The sequence below is a fragment of the Triticum urartu genome, chromosome 2 (assembly GCF_003073215.2).
Source record: "Triticum urartu cultivar G1812 chromosome 2, Tu2.1, whole genome shotgun sequence".
NCBI classification, from domain to species: domain Eukaryota; kingdom Viridiplantae; phylum Streptophyta; class Magnoliopsida; order Poales; family Poaceae; genus Triticum; species Triticum urartu.
In genome coordinates, this window is record NC_053023.1 from 718162691 (window position 1) to 718187309 (window position 24619).

The 24619-nt window shown below is 46.3% G+C and overlaps 1 protein-coding gene across 1 annotated transcript; it reads left to right on the top strand.

The window, feature by feature from the left end:
- The first annotated feature begins 4692 nt into the window (after window positions 1-4692).
- Window positions 4693-10012, top strand: LOC125540096. Its single transcript, XM_048703684.1, has 5 exons — window positions 4693-5120; window positions 7470-7631; window positions 8498-8541; window positions 8631-8662; window positions 8749-10012. The coding sequence occupies exons 1-5, from the start codon at window positions 4727-4729 to the stop codon at window positions 8870-8872; spliced, it is 756 nt and encodes a 251-aa protein (XP_048559641.1). The 5' UTR covers window positions 4693-4726; the 3' UTR covers window positions 8873-10012.
- The last annotated feature ends 14607 nt before the right edge of the window (window positions 10013-24619 follow it).

Sequence of the window (24619 nt, forward strand, 5' to 3'; positions counted from 1 at the left end):
ATGGTCAGTAAAAACAATCACTTCGCCGTCCTTTGGATTGGGCCGTTCTTCGTCCGAGTCAGGGGCACGGTAAGACATGACAGCTTTTCCTGGCAAAAATCCTATGGAAAAGAACTCCTTCAAACATTTCTCAGTTACGGTTGAGGGAACTCAGTTGCAGATGGTTGGCACTTTGGACGGCATGATGTTCAAAAACGAACTGAAAAGAAAGGCAACATGCCGGTTCAATTCAATGGTGAAATTAGCAGTTAAATGATGATAATACAGGGGAGTAATGTTGGGTTTCATAGTAATTTCAAAAATTTTCCTACGCACACGCAAGATCATGTGATGCATAGCAACGAGGGGGAGAGTGTTGTCTACGTACCCAACGCAGACCGACTGCGGAAGCGATGACATGACGTAGAGGAAGTAGTCGTACGTCTTCACGATCCAACCGATCAAGCACCGAAACTACGGCACCTCCGAGTTCGAGCACACGTTCAGCTCGATGACGATCCCCGGACTCCGATCCAGCAAAGTGTCGGGGAAGAGTTCCGTCAGCACGACGGCGTGGTGACGATCTTGATGTACTACAGCAGCAGGGCTTCGCCTAAACTCCGCTACAGTATTATCGAGGTATATGGTGGCAGGGGGCACCGCACACGGCTAAGGAATAGATCACGTGGATCAACTTGTGTGTCTAGAGGTGTCCCCTGCCTCCGTATATAAAGGAGTAGAGGGGGGAGGCTGGCCGGCCAAGGAGGGAGGCGCAGGAGGAGTCCTACTCCTTCCGGGAGTAGGACTCCCCCCCCCCCAATCCTATTCCAAGTAGGATTCCCAAGGGGGGAAAGAGAGAGAGGGGGGCCGGCCACCTTCTCCTAGTCCTAATAGGACTAGGGGAGGGGGAAGTGGCGCAGCCACCTTGGGCTGCCCCTTTCTCCTTTCCACTAAGGCCCATGAAGGCCCATATGGCTCCCGGGGGGTTCCGGTAACCTCCCGGTAACCCGGTAAAATCCCGATTTCACCCGGAACACTTCCGATGTCCAAACATAGGCTTCCAATATATCGATCTTTATGTCTCAACCATTTCGAGACTCCTCGTCATGTCCGTGATCACATCCGGGACTCCGAACAACCTTTGGTACATCAAAATGCATAAACTCATAATGTAACTGTCATCGTAACCTTAAGCGTGCGGACCCTACGGGTTCGAGAACAATGTAGACATGACCGAGACACGTCTCCGGTCAATAACCAATAGCGGGACCTGGATGCCCATATTGGCTCCTACATATTCTACGAAGATCTTTATCGGTCAGACCGCATAACAACATACGTTGTTCCCTTTGTCATCGGTATGTTACTTGCCCGAGATTCGATCGTCGGTATCCAATACCTAGTTCAATCTCGTTATCGGCAAGTCTCTTTACTCGTTCTGTAATACATCATCTCACAACTAACATATTAGTTGTAATGCTTGCAAGGCTTATGTGATGTGTATTACCGAGAGGGCCCAGAGATACCTCTCCGACAATCGGAGTGACAAATCCTAATCTCGAAATACGCCAACCCAACATCTACCTTTGGAGACACCTGTAATGCTCCTTTATAATCACCCAGTTACGTTGTGACGTTTGGTAGCACCCAAAGTGTTCCTCCGGTAAACGGGAGTTGCATAATCTCATAGTCATAGGAACATGTATAAGTCATGAAGAAAGCAATAGCAACATACTAAACGATCGGGTGCTAAGCTAATGGAATGGGTCATGTCAATCAGATCATTCAACTAATGATGTGACCTCGTTAATCAAATAACAACTCATTGTTCATGGTTAGGAAACATAACCATCTTTGATTAACGAGCTAGTCAAGTAGAGGCATACTAGTGACACTTTGTTTGTCTATGTATTCACACATATATTATGTTTCCGGTTAATACAATTCTAGCATGAATAATAAACATTTATCATGATTATAAGGAAATAAATAATAACTTTATTATTGCCTCTAGGGCATATTTCCTTCAAGTAATGGCGGCTTAGTTAAGGGCTAATGCCATATAAGGAAAAGAAAGCCGGCACAGTAAGCCGCCATGACTACAGATATTTGAGAAAGCAAATTTAGCTAAGTGTTGAGACAAACAAGTTTCCTAATTGCTTGGTATTATTCCAGATCAAATGGCTATTCAAAATGGGAAAAATTCTAGACCTAAAAAGTTTAGCGCAGATGAGTCTGTAAGTTCTAATGAGGTCTTTGAACCAGAGAAAGGGATCTGTGGGTATCAAGAGTAGGCACAAAACCACTACTGCACAAGCATATATATCTTTTTGGATCAAGAAGAGGCTTGCGGTGGAAGAACTACGAAGAACTGCGATGAACTATGAAGAACATGCAGAAGCCTGGAAACCTTAATGCGGATCTGAGAAGCGAAAAGGAGAACACTTACAGCCACAAATCTTCTACGGAGGTCGCTGCTGTTTCTCTGGACCGATTCGGGTTGATGCAGCGGCCAAGATCAACGGAGACGGAGGTGAAGCGCGACGGCGGCGAAACTCGAGCAGCAGGAGGGCTGCGAGAGGAAGAAGACGGAGAGAGAGAGAATGAGGAAGGCCGAGGTGTGCCTATTTATAAGGAAAAATGTGAACAGACGGGCGCGAAAATCGAGGAAGAGCCGAATAATGGTTATCCAACTACACAGACGCCTCGATTCTCGGAAGACATTAAAGGGGAAGATCCGTTGGGAGATGATGTCATAAAAGTTTTTTGCGTTTTCAAGAGATGATGTCATGGAGGGTCACAAAAACTTCTGCGAGGATAAGAAGATGGATTTGGTCTAAGTGTTGAAGATTGACAAAGAACAAAGTTCAAAGTCAACCTGGGGCCTAATGTTGGGGATATAGCTATCAGTTATGACCTGCCCAGGAGGGGCCGGGTCAGCCCCAATGGCGGGTTACACAAAAATCCCAGTAAACATTAAGATAATAGTTTATCAAATCTTATAGAAGGCCCAAAGGCCTAGAGGCGGCTTAAGGCCCAATATTGCAAACCGCTGTATGTAAGGAAAGACTTGTAAAGAAAGGCATGTAAAGGAAGTCGCCGAGCCGGACACGATTATGAGCCGGCCGGGACTCTGTAGGCCACCAGGCGTCAACCCGTGTATATAAGGGGACGACCCGGTGGCGGCTTAGGGCAAGAAACAAGAGATCGATAACCAAGCCGGCGAGTTAAGCCTCTTTGTGATCGAAACCCCAGCAATACCAACACAACTAGACGTAGGCTTTTACCTTCATCGTAAGGGGCCGAAGTAGTATAAAACCTTTCGTGTCCTTTGTCCCGATTAACCCCTTTAAGCTTCCTAGTTGTGATGGCCCTACGACTAAGTTCTTTCGCTAGGACATCTGCCGTGACAATTCCACGACAGTTTTACTTTTGTGTAAACGCCACAAAGCCCAAATATTCTCAAAACAAGTAGGTGTATCAACTTGAAATAAGTTTGAATCAAAAGACCAAACATGTTTGGCAACAATACATGCAAAGAATAAATGTTGAACTAATTCTTTATCACTATAAAACAAACAAGATGGATCCTCGAGAGGCATAATTTTGCTTCTCTTAGAGGTACGGATTTGCTTCCGCGAGAGGCACAACCTCGTCTCTCGGAAAAGAAAACAAATACAGTTTTTGCTTCCGGAATAGGCACAACCACCTCTTGGAAAAGAAGAAAACATATTCCTTTTTACTTCAGAAAAGAAGAAGCGTTTTTTTTTCTTTCACGATAGGCATAGATTTGCTTCTCGTGGAGGCACAAATTTAGGATCTATTTGGTTGGAGACTAGTGTGGCCAAGCCAAAGTGTGGCCAGCCACACAAGTATGACAAGCCACACAAGTGTGGGTGAGAAATTAGACGCCAAACTTTGACAGAAGTTGACAAAAAAGTTATTTCTATGTCAAGTGGGCCATAGAGGAAATAAAGTGTGGCAAAAATCAAACACATACCAACTAAACTATGGCAGCCAAACTTTGGCTTGACAAACTGTGACTGGGAACCAAACAGCCCCTTACTTGCAAAGCACAATTGCGCCTTTCCAAAAAAGGAACAGAAAAATGAAAAAGAAAAACCATGCTTCCGTCTTTGGATATTTTCCGTGAAAAATGTTTGTCAAAACCTTTAGCATGGGATCTAATTTCGAAGATCTCGACGTGAGAAGTCCACCACTAAAAACGATTCGATATTTAGACACACGGTTTAAAAGATAAAACGGTGCAAATAATCGAATCTACGAGAAAAGAGAAAATCCTAGGTTATGACAAATAGCGCATATATCGCAACCTTTGTAATCTATTTTTTATAGAGGGGGAACATCTTTGTAATCGGCTTTCATAGCACAGTGTGATTTTGGCCCACCATCGAGGAGTTGAACTCTCGGCTTTAGGTGACCCGACCGAACTCGAAAATTCTAGACCTACGGACCAGTTACGGGCTGCAGGCTACCGATAACTTTTTCCTAACAAATCTCTCGCCCCCCTGATTTTCCTGGTGGGGCCGACCAGCGTGATTTCTCAATCCTTCAATCCCACGTCAGTCCGTAACCAAACATCACGTAGAATCTGCGCGTAAGTGTAGCAAAACTCGACCGAACTCCTGGTAGAATCCGGCTCGTCCCTTTAATAGGCCGCCACGACGCCTAGCGCCGAGATTTCTTCCACCATATAAATACTCGAAAAGCGACCGTAACAATCGCCATGGCGATAAATTCGGCGACAATGGCTTCCTCCCACAGCCTCTTCCGCGCAAGCTCCCTCGTCCCTCCCGGTGCCACACGGAGCCGCCGCTCCGATTCCTGCGCCCCTCACCTCCAATTCACCAAGCACCCCAGATGCAGCGTGCTGAGGCTGTGCAGCGCACGCCCTAGCGCTCCGGCCCTCAACCAGTGGTGGGCGTCCGAGCTCACCCCGGAGGATCTACCCACGGAGGAGACCGACGGGCCGACGACTGGGCACGGCTGGGAGGAGCTGGTGGCCATATGGAACGCGCTCATCGCCGAGCCCCTCCGGCCCGTCCTGCTCGCCTTGCGCGAGATCAGGGACCGCGGCCACTTCTTCCGCTGCCGCAGCTACCACGCCGGGATCGTCGCTGGTATGTATTTATGGACAGGTTTCTTCTTGGTTAATTTTGTACAAGTTCTGATGTGAAAGCTTCATTTTTTTTTCTTCGTGCGCAATTCGTACTATCCATTGAGTCAATCTGCTTTCCCCCAACCCGCTGCTTTTTTTTTCCTGCGCAATGCAGTCAGGAATCGGCTGATATCCAGCTATTTGTCTCATCTTCTTGTCTCTAATATGCATTTAACAAATAAAAAAATACTCCCTCTATAGAAAAATATAAGATCGTTTGATTTTTTTAAAAGAAAAGATGATCCCGGCCTTTGCATCTGGATGATGAATATGACCACTTTATTAATTATTCTCATAATACCTTACAAAGTCATACAATAGAAGACTAAAGCCGCCATTTAAGCAACAAACTCTCGCTACACCTATTCAGTTGATGAAGGGGCGCAAATAGCCTGAGCCTAATACCAAACAGACATCGCAGTCAAGCCTAACATCTAAGACCTGAGATCTCAACCTAGCCACTTGCCGGGTCTGGAGCACACACTGGTCGGGCGTGCTCTGAAGCCGCCGCCGCCAACTGCCATCGCTCCATCTTCAGAACTATACTGATGCATCGACCTTACTCGGTCTAGCTATCGACGACGCCACCACAATGTCCAACGGCACCTCCTTCCTGCGCGCAAACTTCAAACTACTTTCCCCCAACCATCAAGCTGTTTTTTTCTGCGCAATGCAGTCAGGAAGTCAGGAATCGGCTTACTCATTCTACTGACAGCGAGTAACAGTGCAATCACAGATATCCAGTTATTTGTCTCATCTTCTTGTCTTTAATATGCATTGAACAAACAAAAAAGTACTTCCTCTGTAAAGAAATATAAGATTGTTTAATTTTTTTAAAAAAAGAAGGATGACCCCCGGTCTCTGTATCTGAATGATGCATACGGTCACTTTATTAATTATTTTCACAAGACCTTACAAAGTCATACAATAGTAGGACTAAAGTCGCCGTCTAAGGAACAAACTGTCGCTACACCTATCCAGTTGATGAAGGGGCGCAGATAGCCTGAGTCTAATACCAAACAGACATTGCAGCCAAACCTAACATCTAAGATCTGAGACCCCAACCTAACCACTTGCCGGTTCTGGAGCACACACTGGTCGGGCGTGCTCTCAGAGGCCGCCGCCGTCAACTGTCATCGCTTCATCTTCAGAACTGTACTGATGCATCAACTTTGCTCAGTCTAACTATCAACGACGCCACCACAGTGCCCAACGGCACCTCCTCCCTGCGTGCAAACTTCAAGCTGCTTTCCCCCAACCATCAAGCTGCTTTTTTCTGCGCAATGCAGTCAGGAATCGGCTTACTCATTCTATTGACAGCGAGTAGCAGTGCAATCACAGATATCCAGCTATTTGTCTCATCTTCTTGTCTCTAATATGCATTCAACAAACAAAAAAAGTACTCCCTCTGTAAAGAAATATAAAATCGTTTGATTTTTTTAAAAAAAGAAGGATGACCCCCGGCCTCTGCATCTGGATGATGCATACGGCCACTTTATTAATTATTTTTACAAGACCTTACAAAGTTATACAATAGTGGGACTAAAACCGCCGTCTAAGCAACAAACTGTCGCTACACTTATCCAGTTGATGAAGGGGCGCAGATAGCCTGGGCCTAATACCAAACAGACATTGCAGCCAAGCCTGACATCTAAGACCTGAGACCCCAACCTAGCCACTTGTCGGGTCTAGAGCACACACTGGTCGGGCGTGCTCTCAGAGGCCGCCGCCAACTACCATTGCTCCATCTTCAAAACTGTACTGATGCATCAACCTTGCTCGGTCTAGCTATCGACGACGCCACCACGGTGCCCAACGGCACCTCCTCCCTGCGCGCAAACTTCAAGCTGCTTTCCCCCAACCATCAAGCTGCTTTTTTCTGCGCAATGCAGTCAGGAATCGGCTTACTCATTCTACTGACAGCAAGTAGCAGTGCAATCACACCAGCTATTTGTCTCATCTTCTTGTCTCTAATATGCATTGAACAAACAAAAAAAATACTCCTTCTGTAAAGAAATATAAGATCGTTTAGATTAAGCGATCTTATATTTCTTTACAGATGGAGTAAATATTAATTACTTGTTCCTCCAAAACAAATTAAGCATCACTGAATTTGCAAATCTTTGCCCTTCCCAAATATAATCTGAATATGACACCGTTGGTTGCTCTTATTCATGCGTTTTCTTGACACTGTACTAGTTTCATCTTATCTTGATTTAATGTCAATCAAAGAAATAGCAAATGGCCTACCTGCAAAGTATCTGAGGAAGCATTGCGCACAACTCAAATCATGTTTTCTTTTTGTTTGCAGGCCCATTCTTGATGATTGCTGGCTTCTGCCAACTCCGTAAATTAGTACCAACCCTGTTCGTGGATATAGTTCTTGGATATATATTCTACAAGTTAAGTGTCCTAGCAGCAGAACTGAGAAGAAATGGGAAGGCGAACCATTTGTGTGCTCGGATACAGCTCCGTGAGTTTTGGAACTCAAACTATATTGTTTGTGTTTATTATGGAGAAGACAAATATATGAAATTTTGTGCTCTGGACCGGTGCCGGAGCTTGGGTCAAAATCACCGCGGGGGGGGGGGGGGGGGGGGGGGGGGGGGGGGGGGGGGGGGGGGGGGGGGGGGGGGCTTGATGGAGGGCCGAACATAACCACTTTGGGGTGATTTTTAGTGGAAAAACATGCCTAAATACTAATGGATGTGCACGTATTTTCCTATGGTTTGGCGGGAACATGCCCCAGATTGGCCATCATGAAGCTCCGCTACTGGTGTGGACCCTACTAAAAGATTTGTTGGTGCCTTGAGATTGGAACGGAAGAGTTGTCTTTTCATAACTCATTTTGAAACTTATGAATGAGCGATTTTATAGAAAACATTGGAGAAGTGGAAGGCACTTGCCTCTTAGAAATCACTTCTCCATTCTCGAAGTAAATATTTTTGTGTGGTGTGCCCCCCCTCCACACACACACACGCACACACAAATTGTTAGAAAAAAAATGTGCTTATTTTAGGTATGCAAATGTATATACTTCTCCAGTGGCAATTATACACCTTTAGCTGCCTCTAAATACATGCCTGTCTTTCTGCGTGTCTACTACAACAAGTTTGGTCCGTTTCCGGTGGGGGCGGGGGAGTGGGCAATGACGGTGGCGCGCCTTTGGCTTGCTCAAGTGATTATAGTTGTCGCTAGGCGGTTCATAGGCTCGGTTTTATTTTTTATTAGTCTAATGTTCTTTATACTGTCATGATTGATTATGAGTATACCTGAAAAAAATTATACACCTTTATAAATAATGGAAGAATTAATGTATGCCTTTTATTTCAAATGCAGTTCTCTTACTTATTTTGTCATTCAAGGATAACAATGCTTTCTGGGTAAGTCTTTGTTAAAGAGCAAGGGTGCCTAAACTTCAACTCAATCATGAAGATATTGTTTACTAATGGCTTGTTGTGGCTTATGGTAGGATGCTTACCGCCTCGTCACCGAGTTGATCTGGTTAGTATTTGGTGTAAAGCTATTATTGCTATGTTGTTCCATACCACACAAATAATCTTGTCTAAATAATTATCTGTTCATCTCAGGTTCATTGCTCTGGACGTGTACTTAGTAGCTGTCACCTTTGAAATTATCGACGAGGAGGATCCCAGACCCGAAATGCTAGGAATTTACAAGATACTAAAAACCAAAGGGGGCCTGACAGGGTGATAAAGAATTGGAATTCGAAAGATTGGTAGACCGCGAGAGCACACCGTTCAATGCTCATGTTGGTTGGGTGTAGTTTCTCGCCGACTGCTTTCAAATAATTAAAGAAAACCACACGCCACCTTGACTTGCCAGGATCAAGAAAGGCACAGGGTTTACGCCACTGACAACCGAGCGATGGCAGTAGCTTTCATCAGATCAGAGTTAGTTGACGACACGTTTTCATGGGCGTCCGTACCTTCGTGTTGTTGTTAGTGGCAACCACCAATATTTTCCTTCCATGTTTCTTCAAAAAATTGCTCGTACCACATGCTACGCTGTCTCTCAGTTTTTCTTTGTTATTATTCATAATAACATATGGTAGTGTTAGTAATATTAAACATGACTGACAACAAACTCTCCTTTTTTTGGATTCTAAAAAAAAATCTCCTTTTTTTGTTGGTGTCGGCTAGATCTTGTCATGTATTTTTTTATTCTACTGGTTAAATTGACTATTATTCATCAGCATGTTGCGCCCAACAAAATTAACCACATATGCCATTCTGGTTCTTTCAATAATGGGGAGGACCCAAAAGTACCATTGACACAATACTGTAGAAAGGACCCTAAAAATTATAAATTGCAACTAGGTCCTTCCTCATTGCAACAAGGACCACAAAGATGACACTAATATAATAATGCAATCTCGTCCTGATGCAAACGACTTCACCGGAGACACATTGATCGCCGCCTCCAATCAACACCTTGCCAACAACGGGTAGGTTGGAGAAGGTACATCAAAAACTTCTGTTGAGCTGATCTTCATTTTCGGTGGCTGACATTGATGCATGGCCGAAAGGAGGATGAAGAGCCACCAGGCCCGCTTACTAACCCCATAAATGAATGGATCTGAGAGGGTTGAGCATAGATCCATTGCTCTCTTTCCTTTTTCCCACGGCATTGAAGAGAGAGGGGAGATGACGCCGAATTTGCTTGGTCTGGTGGTCTGCCCGGCTTATTGGAGGTGTTTTCACTAGATCGACCTTCCTCGCCATCGTCCTCCATGGGTGACTAGAAGAAGAACCAAGCCACGTGTTGATGCCACTAGCATCAGAGGCCATACCTACATGACCTGAAGCCATACGTCACATGGACAATCCTAACCTAGACTCAAACATAAGCCTGTTAGAGTTGTGTCGAATATTGTGTACAAGGTAGGTTACAGTTGGACTCTGAGTAGTATTGTGTTTAGATAGGATATGGAGTTGTGTCCTAGTAGGACACTTGTATCCTAGACCTCTCATATATAGCGGGGGTAGACACACGATGTAATCTATGCCAACATAATAGCACAGACGCGCAAGGGTGAGCCGGCGGCGTGTGTCGGCGTCCGGGTGGCCGGTGTGCAGTATTGTGACGGTGTCACGGGGAGGAGCGCCCGTAGTCAGGCCCCGGGGATGTAGCCATATTGGTGAACCTCGTTAACAAATTTCGGTGTCGTGCTCGTGTGATTGCTTGGTTCTCAGATGATCAACGGTATGTCTCGGATTTATTTTAACAAGTGGTATCATGAGCAAGGTTTCGAGAAAGCTATGGATCGGTGATCGTGTATCAGCGGACGCAAAGCGAATCAAGTTGAGACCGAGTTCTCGAGAAGATCGGATAGCAGCAGACGGCGACGGCTTATGGTGCAAACAGCAGCGGATCGATCGGCGCGGTGCCTGGAAGCGGCCCGGTTGTTGGGTGCGCGTTGGGTCAGTTATCGTGAGGCCGGATGCCCATGTGTGGCTGCTGCAGCTGGGACCCGGAGGGGCGCACGGGCCGGACAAGGTTCAGGCCGTTGACAAAGCGGTCCACGCGGGGGGTTTTGTTCTTTTGGGAGAGCTTGGAGATGTGCTGACGACGTGCAAGATTTGTTTTGGACCAAAAGAAGGGACCGAGTGCCCGGAGGAGATGCGCTCTCCTCGTATTGTAGCCGTAGCCGTGAAGCACCAAAGGCAGCTCTTCCTACATGGCATCGGGAAGGTAAAGGCTTGGGCATGCAAAGCTAGCATTTGAAGTTGTGCAAGGGAGCTACTCCACGTGAAGACCAGAAGCTATTCTTTGGATTTGCAACTAGTATACTTGGTGTACATGGGGATCACGGAAAGATTGCTCGGTATGTTTTTTTCACAGGTCAGCTGTACAAAGAACCATGGAGCCAACGGGTACCAGGTTTGAGGTGGAGACGTTCGACGGAATTAAAAACCTTGGGTTATGACAGACAAAGGTGAAAATTTGTTGGCACAACAGGGATGCTTGAAGGCGTTGCGGGATGTCAAGCCAGATGGACGATGAGCACTGTGAGGAGTTGTAGATAGTTGCAGCCGGGATAGTTCGGCTGGGTCAGACTTGTCAGTCTGATGGATCGACGTAAGTCGGTTGGTACAGAAGACGGTGATGGAATCGGCGACGATGACATAGGTGCGCGATGCTGATAGTGACCGACTTTTGGGGCGTGGAAACATATGGCACATGCCCGAGTGCTTGTGTGACTTCGACAAGGCTATGGCGCTGGGTTGATTCAAGACGGTGCACATGAGAGCTTGAAGACGACGGAGCGCGGGGTGGACTGATCATCTACCATGGAGTCATGTTGAAGGTGGAGCTGGATTGAGGGGCTATGGTGTAAGGATCCAGGGAATCGAAGCCTATTCAGCAAGGGGGGAAAAGCGAGTGACATGTAGTTCGCACTGGAGCCCAGTGGTCTGATGGAAGCGTTAAACTCGTCATCGGTCGGTGATGATCGGTGGTACTCCGCAGTGGGGGTTGAGTGGTGTGGGTTCGCGACCCTTGAGACCCGACCGAGACAGCAGAGGCTCGACGCGGTAATAGCAGCGAGGCGTGCGGTACACACGAGACATGGAGACGGGCCAGGGCTCTGGTGGTCATACATGTGGTGAGACAACTGCGAGTTTGACCCAGGATGACTACAAGCAACGGTGAAATTCTTTCAAGTTTCAGACAGGCGGTCAAGAAGGAGCGGTGATGTTGAGTTCAGGTAACTCTTATGTGTGACACCCAATATGTGAGTTGTTCACTTTCACGCAGGTCAGTGATCAGTGTGTGATGGTGTGGACGGATACTCTGGAAGTTGGGAGCACAAACTAGAGTAAAGGGAATTTAATCTTGCTCGAGTGTTGACTATGGTCAAGAAAAGGAGGGACTACAAGTTGCAGGTGGAGTCACATGGAGTCTTTGGAGTAGCAGCGGTACTCATGGGATAAACTCAAGTCCAATGTATATGAAAGTTTGACGCATTGACAAATTCATGGTGGTGGAGAATATTCGCCAAGGTGGAGTTTGTTAAAGTTGTGTCGAATATTGTGTACAAGGTAGGTTACAGTTGGACTCTGAGTAGTATTGTGTTTAGATAGGATATGGAGTCCTAGTAGGACACTTGTATCCTAGGCCTCTCATATATAGCGGGGGTAGACACACGATGTAACCTATGCCAACATAATAGCACAGGCGCGCAAGGGGGAGCCGACGGCGTGTGCCGGTGCCCGGGTGGCCGGTGTGTGGTATTATGACGGTGTCACGGGAAGGAGCGCCCGTAGTCAGGCCCCGAGGATGTAGCTATATCGGTGAACCTCATTAACAAATCTCGGTGTCGTGCTCATGTGATTGCTTGGTCCTCAGATGATCAACGATATGCCTCGGATTTATTCTAACAAAGCCTACTACCAACAACAATGGCGTGACTTCCTCTCCTACCACTCATTCAGCCAATGATGTAGAGGGAGGAGGGGAGAGGGATCAAGGATTTTGGGGAGACTCTTTAATATGGTGGAGGAGAGAGAAGGAAAGGAAAGAAATGAGATGTCATCTCGGACATTTCATGAAGTCCGACACCACATGGGAAACCCTAGCCTAGACCTAAACTTTTCTTTTGCGCAGAAGGCCGGAAAAACTTAACATTACTATCAACAACGACGGGAGAAACCTCGTCTCCCACCCTGATCATGGACGGCCCGACCCAAGGCCAACCCAAAAAATAAGGATGGGTTGAATCGAGCTTGCCTATCAACTCGGGCCTAGGCTTTGTTTTGCATCCCAAAAGAGTGTTCGGATCAGAGGCTTCTATATTACAGTTTTTTGAGCCATACTTCAGGTCGGGCTTGCATGTGTGCAGATTAGAAAGCAATATTTGGGCTAGGCTTTTGGGCTCATGCATGAGGGAAGGGACATTTTTGAGCTTCGGGCCGGGCTGAGGCTTTTAGTTTGGGATTCAAGCCTTTTAAAGACCAGCTTGAAACCTGGGCCAAAATATGCTTAGGTTTAGCGCCATCCATTGGAAGTGATCGAGTTGGAGTCGCAGGCTAGGTTTCCCTCGTGGTATGCACCTTCTTTTGTGACCACGGGTAGCATGTAAGAGCCCCGAGCTTAACAGGTTTCCCTATGCACTTTGAGAGAGGAGAGAACAACTTGGCTAGCAACCATGTCGTACCATGCATAATATGTCACGCAGTATATATGTCGCATCCATCCATGTGACGTAGCTAGTCAGTGTAGGCAAAGGGTGATCCATAATAGATCACAGTGTAGTACACCAGGTAATCGGTGTTGTGGCGTATGTAGGCAGAGTTAACGCCCAAGCCCCTGATTAGGGGTGTCCTAAGTGAGGAGGTCATTGATGAGATCGAAAATCCTGTCATTGATCCGGTTTGGGAAGACAAAGTCGATGTTGTTGATGTGGATGAAGACATCGTCGAGGACGACTTTGTGGATGGCTATGCATAGGTTCTACATGATATTGTGAGGACCCCCCCTCCCATCGATCACCGTCAACCATGGGCGATGTTTCAAAATGTTACCTATAACAGAGTGAATTGCAAAAAACATCGAAACTTCAGGCTAGGTTTGCAGGAACCACACATATACGAAATTGTGTCAAAAAGCACTATTTTTTTTCATAATTTTTGCAAAGAACACTGGTTGCTCGTTTGGACCGTTTTAAGTGTGTTTATGACAGGGGGCCCGCATCCGTCGGCGTGGCTGCACTGTTCACACGACAACGCCGTTAGACGGCGTTACACGCCGCTGGCGCACCGATTCGAGCCGGGCAGATCAAACACCCCCGAAGCGGTGCAGGCCCACTCCCAGCCCTCACTCTCTCATCCTTCTCCCTCTCTCTGCTCCCGCTCGTTCGCCGCCGCCCCCTCCCACATCTCCGACTGCCGTCGCCGCCGCGTCGCCATGGTGTCCTGGTCTAATGACGACAGCAGCGACAACTCTCACCAGTACGCCGACTCGGCTTCAGACGAGGGCATCATCAAGGTGAGTTGCTCGAGCTCAAGCTAGGGTTAGGGTTATGGTTAGGGTTGCGATTTGGGGATTTTTCTGTTGAGCTTGATCTAAAGTTTTGTTGCCTTTTCTTTGCACCTCCAGATCCCTGAGACCATGGATGACTCCGATTTCGAGGGCACTCAACCTGACATTTTGTGCAGTGAACACTCCGTGCCAGCAGAGATGCGTGTTGCTTTCCAAGGCATCCATACCGGCAGGAGGTTCCTTGCTTGTGCTGTGAAGGTATGTGCCAAATTTATGCTAATCAGGTCATTGTTTAGTACTGATTTTATAGTTAGCAGATCTGGTGTGCTAGTTGCTTAGTGAGGTAATTGTTTATATGTGAGCATGTGCACAGTGTTGTCAGCAGATCTGCCATGTTAGTTAGGTTGTTAATTAGTTATGTATTTCCTGTGATAGTGGTGGGTTAGTGAGGTCATTGTTTATATGCCATTATGTGCATAGGGTTGGGAGCACTGATTGAGACTTGTTACTTTATAGCATGTGGATTAGTGAGCACTGTAATTGTTTAACTCATTGTGTCATACAGCTAGCTCATACCTGTTTGTTTAACTCATTGTGTTACTTTATACCTGTTTTTTACTTTATAGCATGTGGATTAGTGAGCACTTTACACTATTTATATCATTGTGTTACTTTATACCTGTTTAACACTAATATTACAGGAGGGAAGAAACTGTGGGCTAGTTGAATGGGTTGATCCATTTTGGCCAGCTACAATGGAGAATGCATTGACCAAGTTGTGGGATAAGTATGAAGAGTGCAGGAGGAGCAAGATTGAGGACAATCTAGAAAGCTCATTTGCTGTTCACAATCTGACACAACAGAAGATCAAGCTGCAGGCAAGTTATGAGAGGTTGGTTGAAGATGTCAACGGCCTCTTGGATGCCCAGGAGCAGAGGGCTCAGATGGAGAGAGGTCAGATGCAGAACAAACCTGATGAGAGCAAGCTGCAGGAGAAGTATGACATGCTCAAGAACCTGACAGCTGCTCAAGCCAATGTCATTAGGACCATGAAGTTGAAGCTTGCTGAAGAGAAGATTAAGTTGCAGGCCCACATTAATGAGCTTGAGAAGGTTGCGGAGCAGACCAAGCTGAAGCTGAATGGGATCAAGGCCATCTTAGATGAATGAGCAGTATAATGTAATATGCTGCTGTAACACCCCATATGCAACCTGCCATATTTGTATTCCAACTCTTGCCATTTTCGGCACTAAGTTATGTTATTTCTTCGTTGTCGGGTTTTTGTCTTCGTGTTGCTTTTGTCTTTGTCATGCATCTCATATCATGTCATCATGTGCATCGCATTTGCATACGTGTTCGTCTCATGCATCCGAGCATTTTCCCCGTTGTCCGTTTTGCATTCCGGCGCTCCTATGTCCTCCGGTGTCCCTTTCTACTTTTCGTGTGCAGGTATTAAACGTTCTTGGATTGGACCGAGACTTGCCAAGCGGCCTGAGTTTACTACTGGTAGACCGTCTGTCAAGTTTCGTGCCATTTGGACTCCGTTTGATACTCCAACGGTTAACCGAGGAACCGTAAAGGCCTCGTGTGTGTTGCAGCCCAACACCTCTCCAAAGTGGCCCAAAACCCACCTAAACCCACTCCATCATCTCGGTCGTTCGTTCACGATCGCATGGCCGCAAACCGTGCTCAATTTGGAGCCTCCTAGCTCCCTCTAGGTATAAATTTGTGCACCCCGTCCAAATCCCGCATCAAACCCTAACCTCTCCCTCTCCTCGCGCCGCCGGACGGAAATCAGCCGGCTGGACGTGTCCGACCCGCGCCGCTGCCGCCACGTGTCGTCGCCCGATTCGCCTGCCGCCCGCGCGCCAACATCGCCACCGCCGGCCCGCCGAGGCCCGGGGCAGGCCCCCGCGGCCCGAGCCGCCCCACGCGCCGGCGCGCCTCCGCCCATCGCCACCCGCATCGGCCTCCGCTTCCCATCGCCGGCCGGAGCCGAGCTCCACCGCGGCCGAGTCCCCGCGCCGCCGCGCCGCCGTTTTCTCCTCCTCGCCGGCCGCCGGAGCTCCCCTAGTCGCCCGCCGTCTCCTCTCGCCGGTGCCGCCCGGATTCGACCGGACCCGCCCTCCCCGGCCTCCTCCGGCCACTTCTCCGGCGGGGATCCGGCGAGATCCGCTGCCGCCTCGAAGCCTGTGCCCGATCTGGATCGGCTACAGTAAACCCTAGGGTTGACTTCGTCCTAGTTTTCCATTAATTTTAGCATTCTTCATCGCATCATAACTTTGCACCCGTGGCTCCGTTTTGGGCGTGTAGCATGTCAAATTGTTCGTCCCGATGTGTACTTCATTTCTTTCCATTGCACCTTGTTCATTTGAGTTCGTCTTGATGCGCTAAATGCTGTTGCAAGAGTGCTATGCAATGTTAGTTTCAGATTCTTAACAGAGATTGGACTTTTGTCATTTTTGCCATGTTTAATGTGTGCCTCCTATGATCTTGAGCCCTACATGTGTTTTGAAGTATGCCATGCCATCTTTACAGGGGTGTATGCCATGTATTTTTGTGATCTTTATGGTGACTAGCACAAGCATGCAAAGTAGATCTCGTAATGTTGCTGATTTCAGGGACTTAGAAATCTTCTAACTCTTTTCCCTGATATTATTTTTATGCCATGTATTCTTGTTCCTACAGAGTGATCCATGCCTCTTTTGAGCATGTTCAGTAAGGATGATTTTGAGATATTGCTATGCTCTATCCATCCATGTCTTTGTTTGCAATTATGGAGCAACCTAGCATGACTCAATCTTGCTCTACTTTTGCTATAAAATATTCCTGGAAGATTGTTTACATATTAAGCAATTTTGCCGAGGTTGTTATAGTTTATCCATGCATGCTATGAGAGTGTTCTTGCCATGGTTAGCTTATTCATCATGTCTACTTGCTGGGTGTATGCTTAGTTTTTCATGCAATGCCTTGTGGTGAGTGCATCGAGCTCGTAAACATGCCTACGTGAATCTGTTTTGCCATGTTCCAGTTTTCTGCTAAGTCTGAATCTGTTAACGAAAGTTGCTATGTTCACATGGTTTCCATTGTATTTTATGATCCCTTTTGGCTTATGGTCAGTAAGGGACTTTTGTTGTATGCTTTGAGTAGCTTCATGCCATGCTTTGCCTTGCCATGATATGTTCCTGTATCATGTTGTTATCTTGCTCTAAACATTGCTTCCTGATGTTAATTCCTGACATGTTATTTTCCCTAAGTCTGTGAACCTGATATCTTTTGCACTTTTGCCATGCTTGTTTGAACCTGCTATTGAGTGAATTAGCCGTAGCTCAGTGTTCATCTTTTGTTAATCATCTTGAGTGGATCACTGCCATGTGATTTGTTGTTATGTTAGAGTGCAGTAGCTTGTTGTTCTTGATGCATTTAGATGGCCTCGTGCTGTTAATCACAGCTTTGCGCCTTTATTGTTTTGCTTGCCATTTGCAAACCGTGCATCCGTTTTCGATGATCTTTATATCGATTTCGACTGAAATCAACTCATCTTTCCAGCGGCACTATTGGTGTTCCAAGTTGAGGCCTGATTCAATCTTTCCTTTCCAAAGCACGCATATGCATTGCATATCACATCCTGCATATCATGCCATGTTTGGCATCATGTTGCTTGTGCATTGCACCGTGGTTGATTGTGATTCCCTTTTTTTGTGTTCTTGCTTTGGGTAGAGCCGGGAGACGAGTACGTGATCGAGAAACCTGTTGAGAACGTTTACGAGGATCAAGCTTACGTCAACTCGGAGAACTTTGCAGGCAAGATGACCATACCCTAGAAATCACTTCTATCTTTGCTTGCTAGATGCTCACTCTTGTGCTATGCCTATGCTACGAACCACATGCTTTACCATGCCTCCCATATTGCCATGTCAAACCTCTAACCCACCTTGTCCCAGTAAACCGTTGTTTGGCTATGTTACCGCTTCGCTCAGCCCCTCTTATAGCGTTGCTAGTTGCAGGTGAAGATTGGAGTTTGTTCCTTGTTGGAACATGTTTATTGTTGGGATATCATTATTATATCTTGTCTACTTTAATGCATCTATATACTTGGTAAAGGGTGGAAGGCTCGGCCTTATGCCTGGTGTTTTGTTCCACTCTTGCTGCCCTAGTTTCCATCATACCGGTGTTATATTCCTTGATTTTTGCGTTCCTTACACGGTTGGGTTATAATGGGAACCCCTTGACAGTTCGCCTTGAATAAAACTCCTCCAGCAAGGCCCAACCTTGGTTTTACCATTCGCCACCTAGCTTTTTTCCCTTGGGTTTCGCGGACTCAAGGGTCATCTTTATTTTAAACCCCCGGGCCAGTGCTTCTCTAAGTGTTGGTCCAACCCAGAGCACCGTGCGGGGCCGTCCCTCGGCAACTTGGGTTACGTTGGCTCCCGTACGCTTAGCTTATCCGGTGTGCCCTGAGAACGAGATATGTGCAGCTCCTATCGGGATTTGTCGGCACAACAGGTGGTCTTGCTGGTTTAGTTTTACCATTGTCGAGGTGTCTTGTAACCGGGATTCCGAGTCTGATCGGGTTGTCTTGGGAGAAGGAATATCCTTCGTTGACCGTGAGAGCTTGTGATGGGCTAAGTTGGGACACCCCTGCAGGGATTTGAACTTTTGAAAGCCGTGCCCGCGGTTATGGGCAGATGGGAATTTGTTAATGTACGGTTGTAGAAAACCTGAAACTTAACTTAATTAAAATGAATCAACAGAGTGTGTGGCCGTGATGGTCTCTTTTCGGCGGAGTCCGGGAAGAGAACACGGTCTCTAAGCTTAAATAGTCTTGATCGCGAGGGTGTGAGATTGCTGAGTCCCCGTGACTCACAGATTCCTTCCAAAAACAGATGCAGGGACCACTGATACCGTTCCAGGAGATACGACTGAGCTCAAGTGGGAGTTCGATGAGGACTCAGGGCGATACTACGTTTCCTTTCCAGATGATCAGTAGTGGAGCCCAGTTGGGGCAATCGGGGACATTATGCATTTGGGGTTGTCTTTATTTTGGTTCCGTAGTCGGACCTTGACTATATCTGGATGATTGTAATGTTATATTTATGCTATTGTTTGAAGTGGTGATTGTAAGCCAACTATGTACCTCTTTTCTTATTCAGTACATGGGATGTGTAAAGATTACCCCTCTTGCGACATTGCTTACAATGCGGTTATGCCTCTAAGTCGTGCTTCGACACGTGGGAGATATAGCCGCATCGTGGGCGTTACAGCTGCTTATTAGTACCACCAACATGGTTATGGGATGATGAGTACTATAATTATGGTTATGTAATGACTACTATTAGATCAATGATATAGTAATATCTGAATTATGGTTATGTAATGTACCTATTTAGCATTAAGCACTATCGTGTAATATGGTACTTATTAGTTATGGTTATGTATGGATCTTCCAGTTATGCTGAATCTGATGTTGTTGGTTGGTTTTGTCAATGCCGAGAGACCCTAGACTCACTTGCTAGTTTTGTCGATGCCGAGAGACCCTAGACTCACTTGGTTGGTTTTGTCAATGATGAGAGACCCTACACTCACTTGGGTGGGTTTATCGATGTCGAGTGACCCTAGACTCACTTTGGTGGGTTTCTCGACGCCGAGTGACCCTAGACTCACTTTCATGGGTTTCTAGACGTCGAGTGACCCTAGACTCACTTTGGTGGGTTTCTCGACGCCAAGTGACCCTAGACTCACTTTGGTGGGTTTCTCGACGTCGAGTGACCCTAGATTCACTTTGGTGGGTTTCTCGACGCCGAGTGACCCTAGACTCACTTTGGTGGGTTTCTTGACATCGAGTGACCCTAGACTCACTTTGGTGGGTTTCTCGACGCCGAGTGACCCTAGACTCACTTTGGTGGGTTTCTCGACGTCGAGTGACCCTAGACTCACTTTGGTGGGTTTCTCGACGTCGAGTGACCCTAGACTCACTTTGGTCGGTTTCTCGACGCCGAGGGACCCTAGAATCATAGTAAGCATCATCATCACCAGAGTCACCAACATTTAAGATAAACATCCAAGTTTTCACAGCCAACAATGGTTCAAAGCCAACATAGGCATCATATGTTCTGAAAGCCAACAAAGGCATAATCTAGTTGAAAGCCAACAATGGCATCATAGGTTCTGAAAGCCAACAAAGGCATAATCTAGTTGAAAGCCAACAATGTCATCATAGGTTCTGAAAGCCAACAACGGCATAATCTAGTTCGCAGCCAACACAAAGGCATCACAAGCCAACAAAGACAAAGGCATCTAGTTCCCAGAAGCATAGAAGTACTCTTTCAAGTTGTATGAAGTCCTTTTTCTTCCACTTTGTCTTGGTGCTTGAAAAGTTGACCTGTTTCCTGCAGCAGAGGTAGAGGCTGTACCAGCAGTGGTAGCTTTCTTCCTGGGACCTCCTTGGAGGAGCAGCATGTGTAGTGGCAGCAGGTGTAGCTTTCTTCCTGGGAGATCTCCTTAGAGGAGCAACAGGTGTAGTGGCAGCAGGTGTAGGAGCAATAGTTGATGGAGATGGCCTCTTCCTTGCTGGTGCAGCAGTAGATGAAGATGACCTCTTCCTTGGTGGTGCAACAGTTGTAGATGCATTTGTTTATTGAAGTAGAAGCCTGTGACCTATTTGGCTGCATTTCAAAAACAGTTAAGGCTTGTGAGTTACAATGGAGACAAAATAAAGAGAATTGAGGTGCTACTATAACTAACCTGATGCTGGTTTATTCTCATAGCAGGAGCTGGGTTGAGGGGCTTGGAGCAAACATTGTATCTATGCCTACAAGTTTGCAGTTGCTGCAAGTAATATATGCCATCCTAGATGTATCTCTTGGCGCTGGCTTCTCAAATTGGGTTTTCCTCCTCTTTGTTTGTTGCTTCCCAACCTTGTCTTTGAATACTGGAGGCTCTATGTCCTGAGTTCTTGTCCTTGGCCACAGGTTTGGACCAGGCACAAGAAATATGATATGTGAAAATGTTTTTTTATACATTTCCTTTTTGAAGAAATCAGCCACAAAGTCCTCTGGATGCAACTTAGCTTTCACTATTGCAGAAATTGCATGATGGCAAGGCATAGAAGTCATATCCCATTTCCTACATCCACATATTCTGTCCAGCAAGTTCACTGAGTAGGTGTTTTCTCCACTAGTCACTTGGTAAATGTTAGGACCAACCATCAAAGTCTGGTACCACCTTGAGTTGTACTTTGTCTCCTCTACATTTCAGCATAGGTAGGGCAAATCTCCCAATTTGCTGTCTCTGTCTTTGTTCTATTCTTGTTAAATTTGACCATCAATTTTGTCCTAATTCCTTCTATCATGGTCACTATTGGCTTGCCTCTGACATCTAATATCATTTTATTAAACGCCTCACTGATGTTGTTCACTACTAGGTCAGTTTTGCAATTAAAATCCATAGCATGCCTAGCCCAAGTATGAACAGGTATTTTGTGAAGCCATGTTCAAGCAGCCTTACACTCTCTTTTCAAAGCATTCATTGCATCAAGATGTTCATTCTCAGTATAAGAGTAGCTAGCTGCGTCCATGTGTTTCTTTAATTCATCACCTCTAAAACCAGCTGTTTGGAAATTCTGATAGATATGTCTAAGGCATAATCTTTGTGGATAATTGGGGAAAACATGGTTTATTGCATTTAAAAGCCCTTGTTTGAAACAATGGGAAATAAAGCTAAGCATTGGTCCTATGAAACAATGAAACAATGAAGCTAGAGCAATGTGCATATGAAACCATGAAACCTAGTGCAATATTGTATGAGAAGAGAAGTTTACCTTTTGCCTATCAGAGATGATGGTATAATAACCAAACTTCCCACTTTCTCCATCAAGTGCATCTTTAAACTGTGTTAAGAACCATGTCCAGCTGTCTTTGTCCTCTTTGTCAACAACTCCAAATGCTATAGGGTAGATATTATTGTTCCCATCCCTTCCTGTTGCAGCAAGGATCTGTTGACCTGTTGACAGCTTGATAAAACAACCATCTACCCCTGCAAAGCTGAAAATTGTGAGAAGATAGTGTATATAATGTGAGCACATAAACAATTCACAACTTAGTAAATGAAATGTACCTATGAATGGCTTGCATCCATTCAAAAACCCTTCTTTGCAAGCACTTCGACAGAAAAAGAGGCCATGAAACCTAGGATTTTTTTCTTGGGTGCTCTGGTAGATGCCTAGTAGTCATACCACATCTAGAGCCTGGGTTTGTATCCAACACAGCCTGCAAATAATCTCTTATTCTAGTGTATTGTCCTCTCTGATCTCCTTCGACAACCTTCAATGCTTGCTTTCTAGCCCTGTAGGCCATATGGGTGGACATCTCTATTCCATATTTCTTCTTCAGTGTCTGCATTATTGTGGTGACTGGTGTGCCAATATCAACTCTCATCATTGCCTCACACTAGTGTGCAACCCATTTTGCAATGACCTTGGTGTTCTCTCCTACTGCTGGGCATGTGCGCACAAAATTTGCCTTCCTTATGCAAAAAGTAGTCTCATTTGCAACAACAGAAGCTGCAATAAAGAAAGGGCATTTTGTATTTGTGCACACAACTATGATGCTGTCATTGCAGTTTTCATGGAACTCATAATTCCTATTCCGAGTTATGTGCAATGTCTGAATTGCTCTCCTAAACTGATACACATTGAGGAAACAAAGTTTTCTGCAAAACTGCTCCTCTGGGTTCTCTCTCTCCTCACTGTACCAGATCCTTGGCAAAGATCTCACTGAACTGCTCCTAGTTCGGTTGCTCATATTTGTAACTAGAAACAGGGGCTACGGATTAAACGAAGATTGGCTAAGGATGAGGTGATGATGCATGTCGGGAATGGTTCCAAGGTCGTTGTGATCGCCGTCGGCACGCTACCTATACATCTACCTTCGGGATTAGTTTTAGACCTGAATAATTGTTATTTGGTGCCTGATACGTCTCCGTCGTATCTACTTTTCGAAACACTTTTGCCCTTGTTTTGGACTCTAACTTGTATGATTTGAATGGAACTAACCCGGACTGACGCTGTTTTCAGCAGAATTTTTTTTGACAGAAAGACTGTAAGGGAACCCCTTACAGTATAATTGGTGCAACAAACCCAAATTGCAAGTACCATGCCTTGAACCTGGGTGGGTGGGAAGGCATCAGCCCCTTCCCACCACTAGGCTATGCCTTAGTCTGCTGTTTTCAGCAGAATTGCCATGGTGTTGTTTTATGTGCAGAAAAACAAATATTCTCGGAATGGCCTGAAACTCCACGGAACATCTTAGAAAAAATAATAAAAAATCCTCGCCAAAGATGAAGACCAGGGGGCCCACACCCTTTCCACGAGGGTGGGGGGCGCGCCCCCCTCTAGGGCGCGCCCCCTACCTCATGGGCCCCCTGGATGCCCTCCGACGTCAACTCCAACTCTATATATTTGCTTTCGGAGAGAAAAAAATCAGAGAGAAGAAATCATCGTGTTTTACGATACGGAGCCGCCGCCAAGCCCAAAAACCTCTCGGGAGGGCTGATCTGGAGTCCGTTCGGGGCTCCGGAGAGGGGGATTCGTCGCCTTCGTCATCATCAACCATCCTCCATCACCAATTTCATGATGCTCACCGCCGTGCGTGAGTAATTCCATCGTAGGCTTGCTGGACGGTGATGGGTTGGATGAGATTTATCATGTAATCGAGTTAGTTTTGTTAGGGTTTGATCCCTAGTATCCATTATCTTCTGAGATTGATGTTGCTATGACTTTGCTATGCTTAATGCTTGTCACTAGGGCCCGAGTGCCATTGAGGGAGTCCTGGATTAGGGGGTGTCCGGATGGCCGGACTATACCTTCGGCCGGACTCCTGGACTATGAAGATACAAGATTGAAGTCTCCGTCCCATGTCCGGAAGGGACTTTCCTTGGCGTGGAAGGCAAGCTTGGCGATACGGATATATAGATCTCCTACCATTGTAACCGACTTTGTGTAACCCTAACCTTCTCCGGTGTCTATATAAACCGGAGGGTTTTAGTCCGTAGGACAACATAGACAACAACAATCATACCATAGGCTAGCTTCTAGGGTTTAGCCTCTCCGATCTCGTGGTAGATCTACTCTTGTACTACCCATATCATCAATATTAATCAAGCAGGACGTAGGGTTTTACCTCCATCGAGCGGGCCCGAACCTGGGTAAAACTTCGTGTCCCTTGCCTCCTGTTACCATCCGGCCTAGACGCACAGTTCGTGACCCCCTACCCGAGATCCGCCGGTTTTGACACCGACATTGGTGCTTTCATTGAGAGTTCCTCTGTGTCGTCGCCATAAGGAAGGATGTCTCGCCCCGTCTTTAAAGACAGCACCGTTACTAAGGGAGCTTTGGCTGTCGGCCAAACCCTCCGGCTAGGTGGTTTTCTTATGACCGCCTGTTCGGCTTCTACGCCGACG

Excerpts from the sequence above, each read along its gene's own strand:
- LOC125540096 (XM_048703684.1), top strand. The coding sequence starts at position 4,727 with ATGGCGATAAATTCGGCGACAATGGCTTCCTCCCACAGCCTCTTCCGC. Across the intron at positions 5,121-7,469 it reads CCACGCCGGGATCGTCGCTG|GCCCATTCTTGATGATTGCT; the intron begins GTATGTATTTAT and ends TTTTGTTTGCAG. Across the intron at positions 8,663-8,748 it reads CTCGTCACCGAGTTGATCTG|GTTCATTGCTCTGGACGTGT; the intron begins GTTAGTATTTGG and ends TGTTCATCTCAG.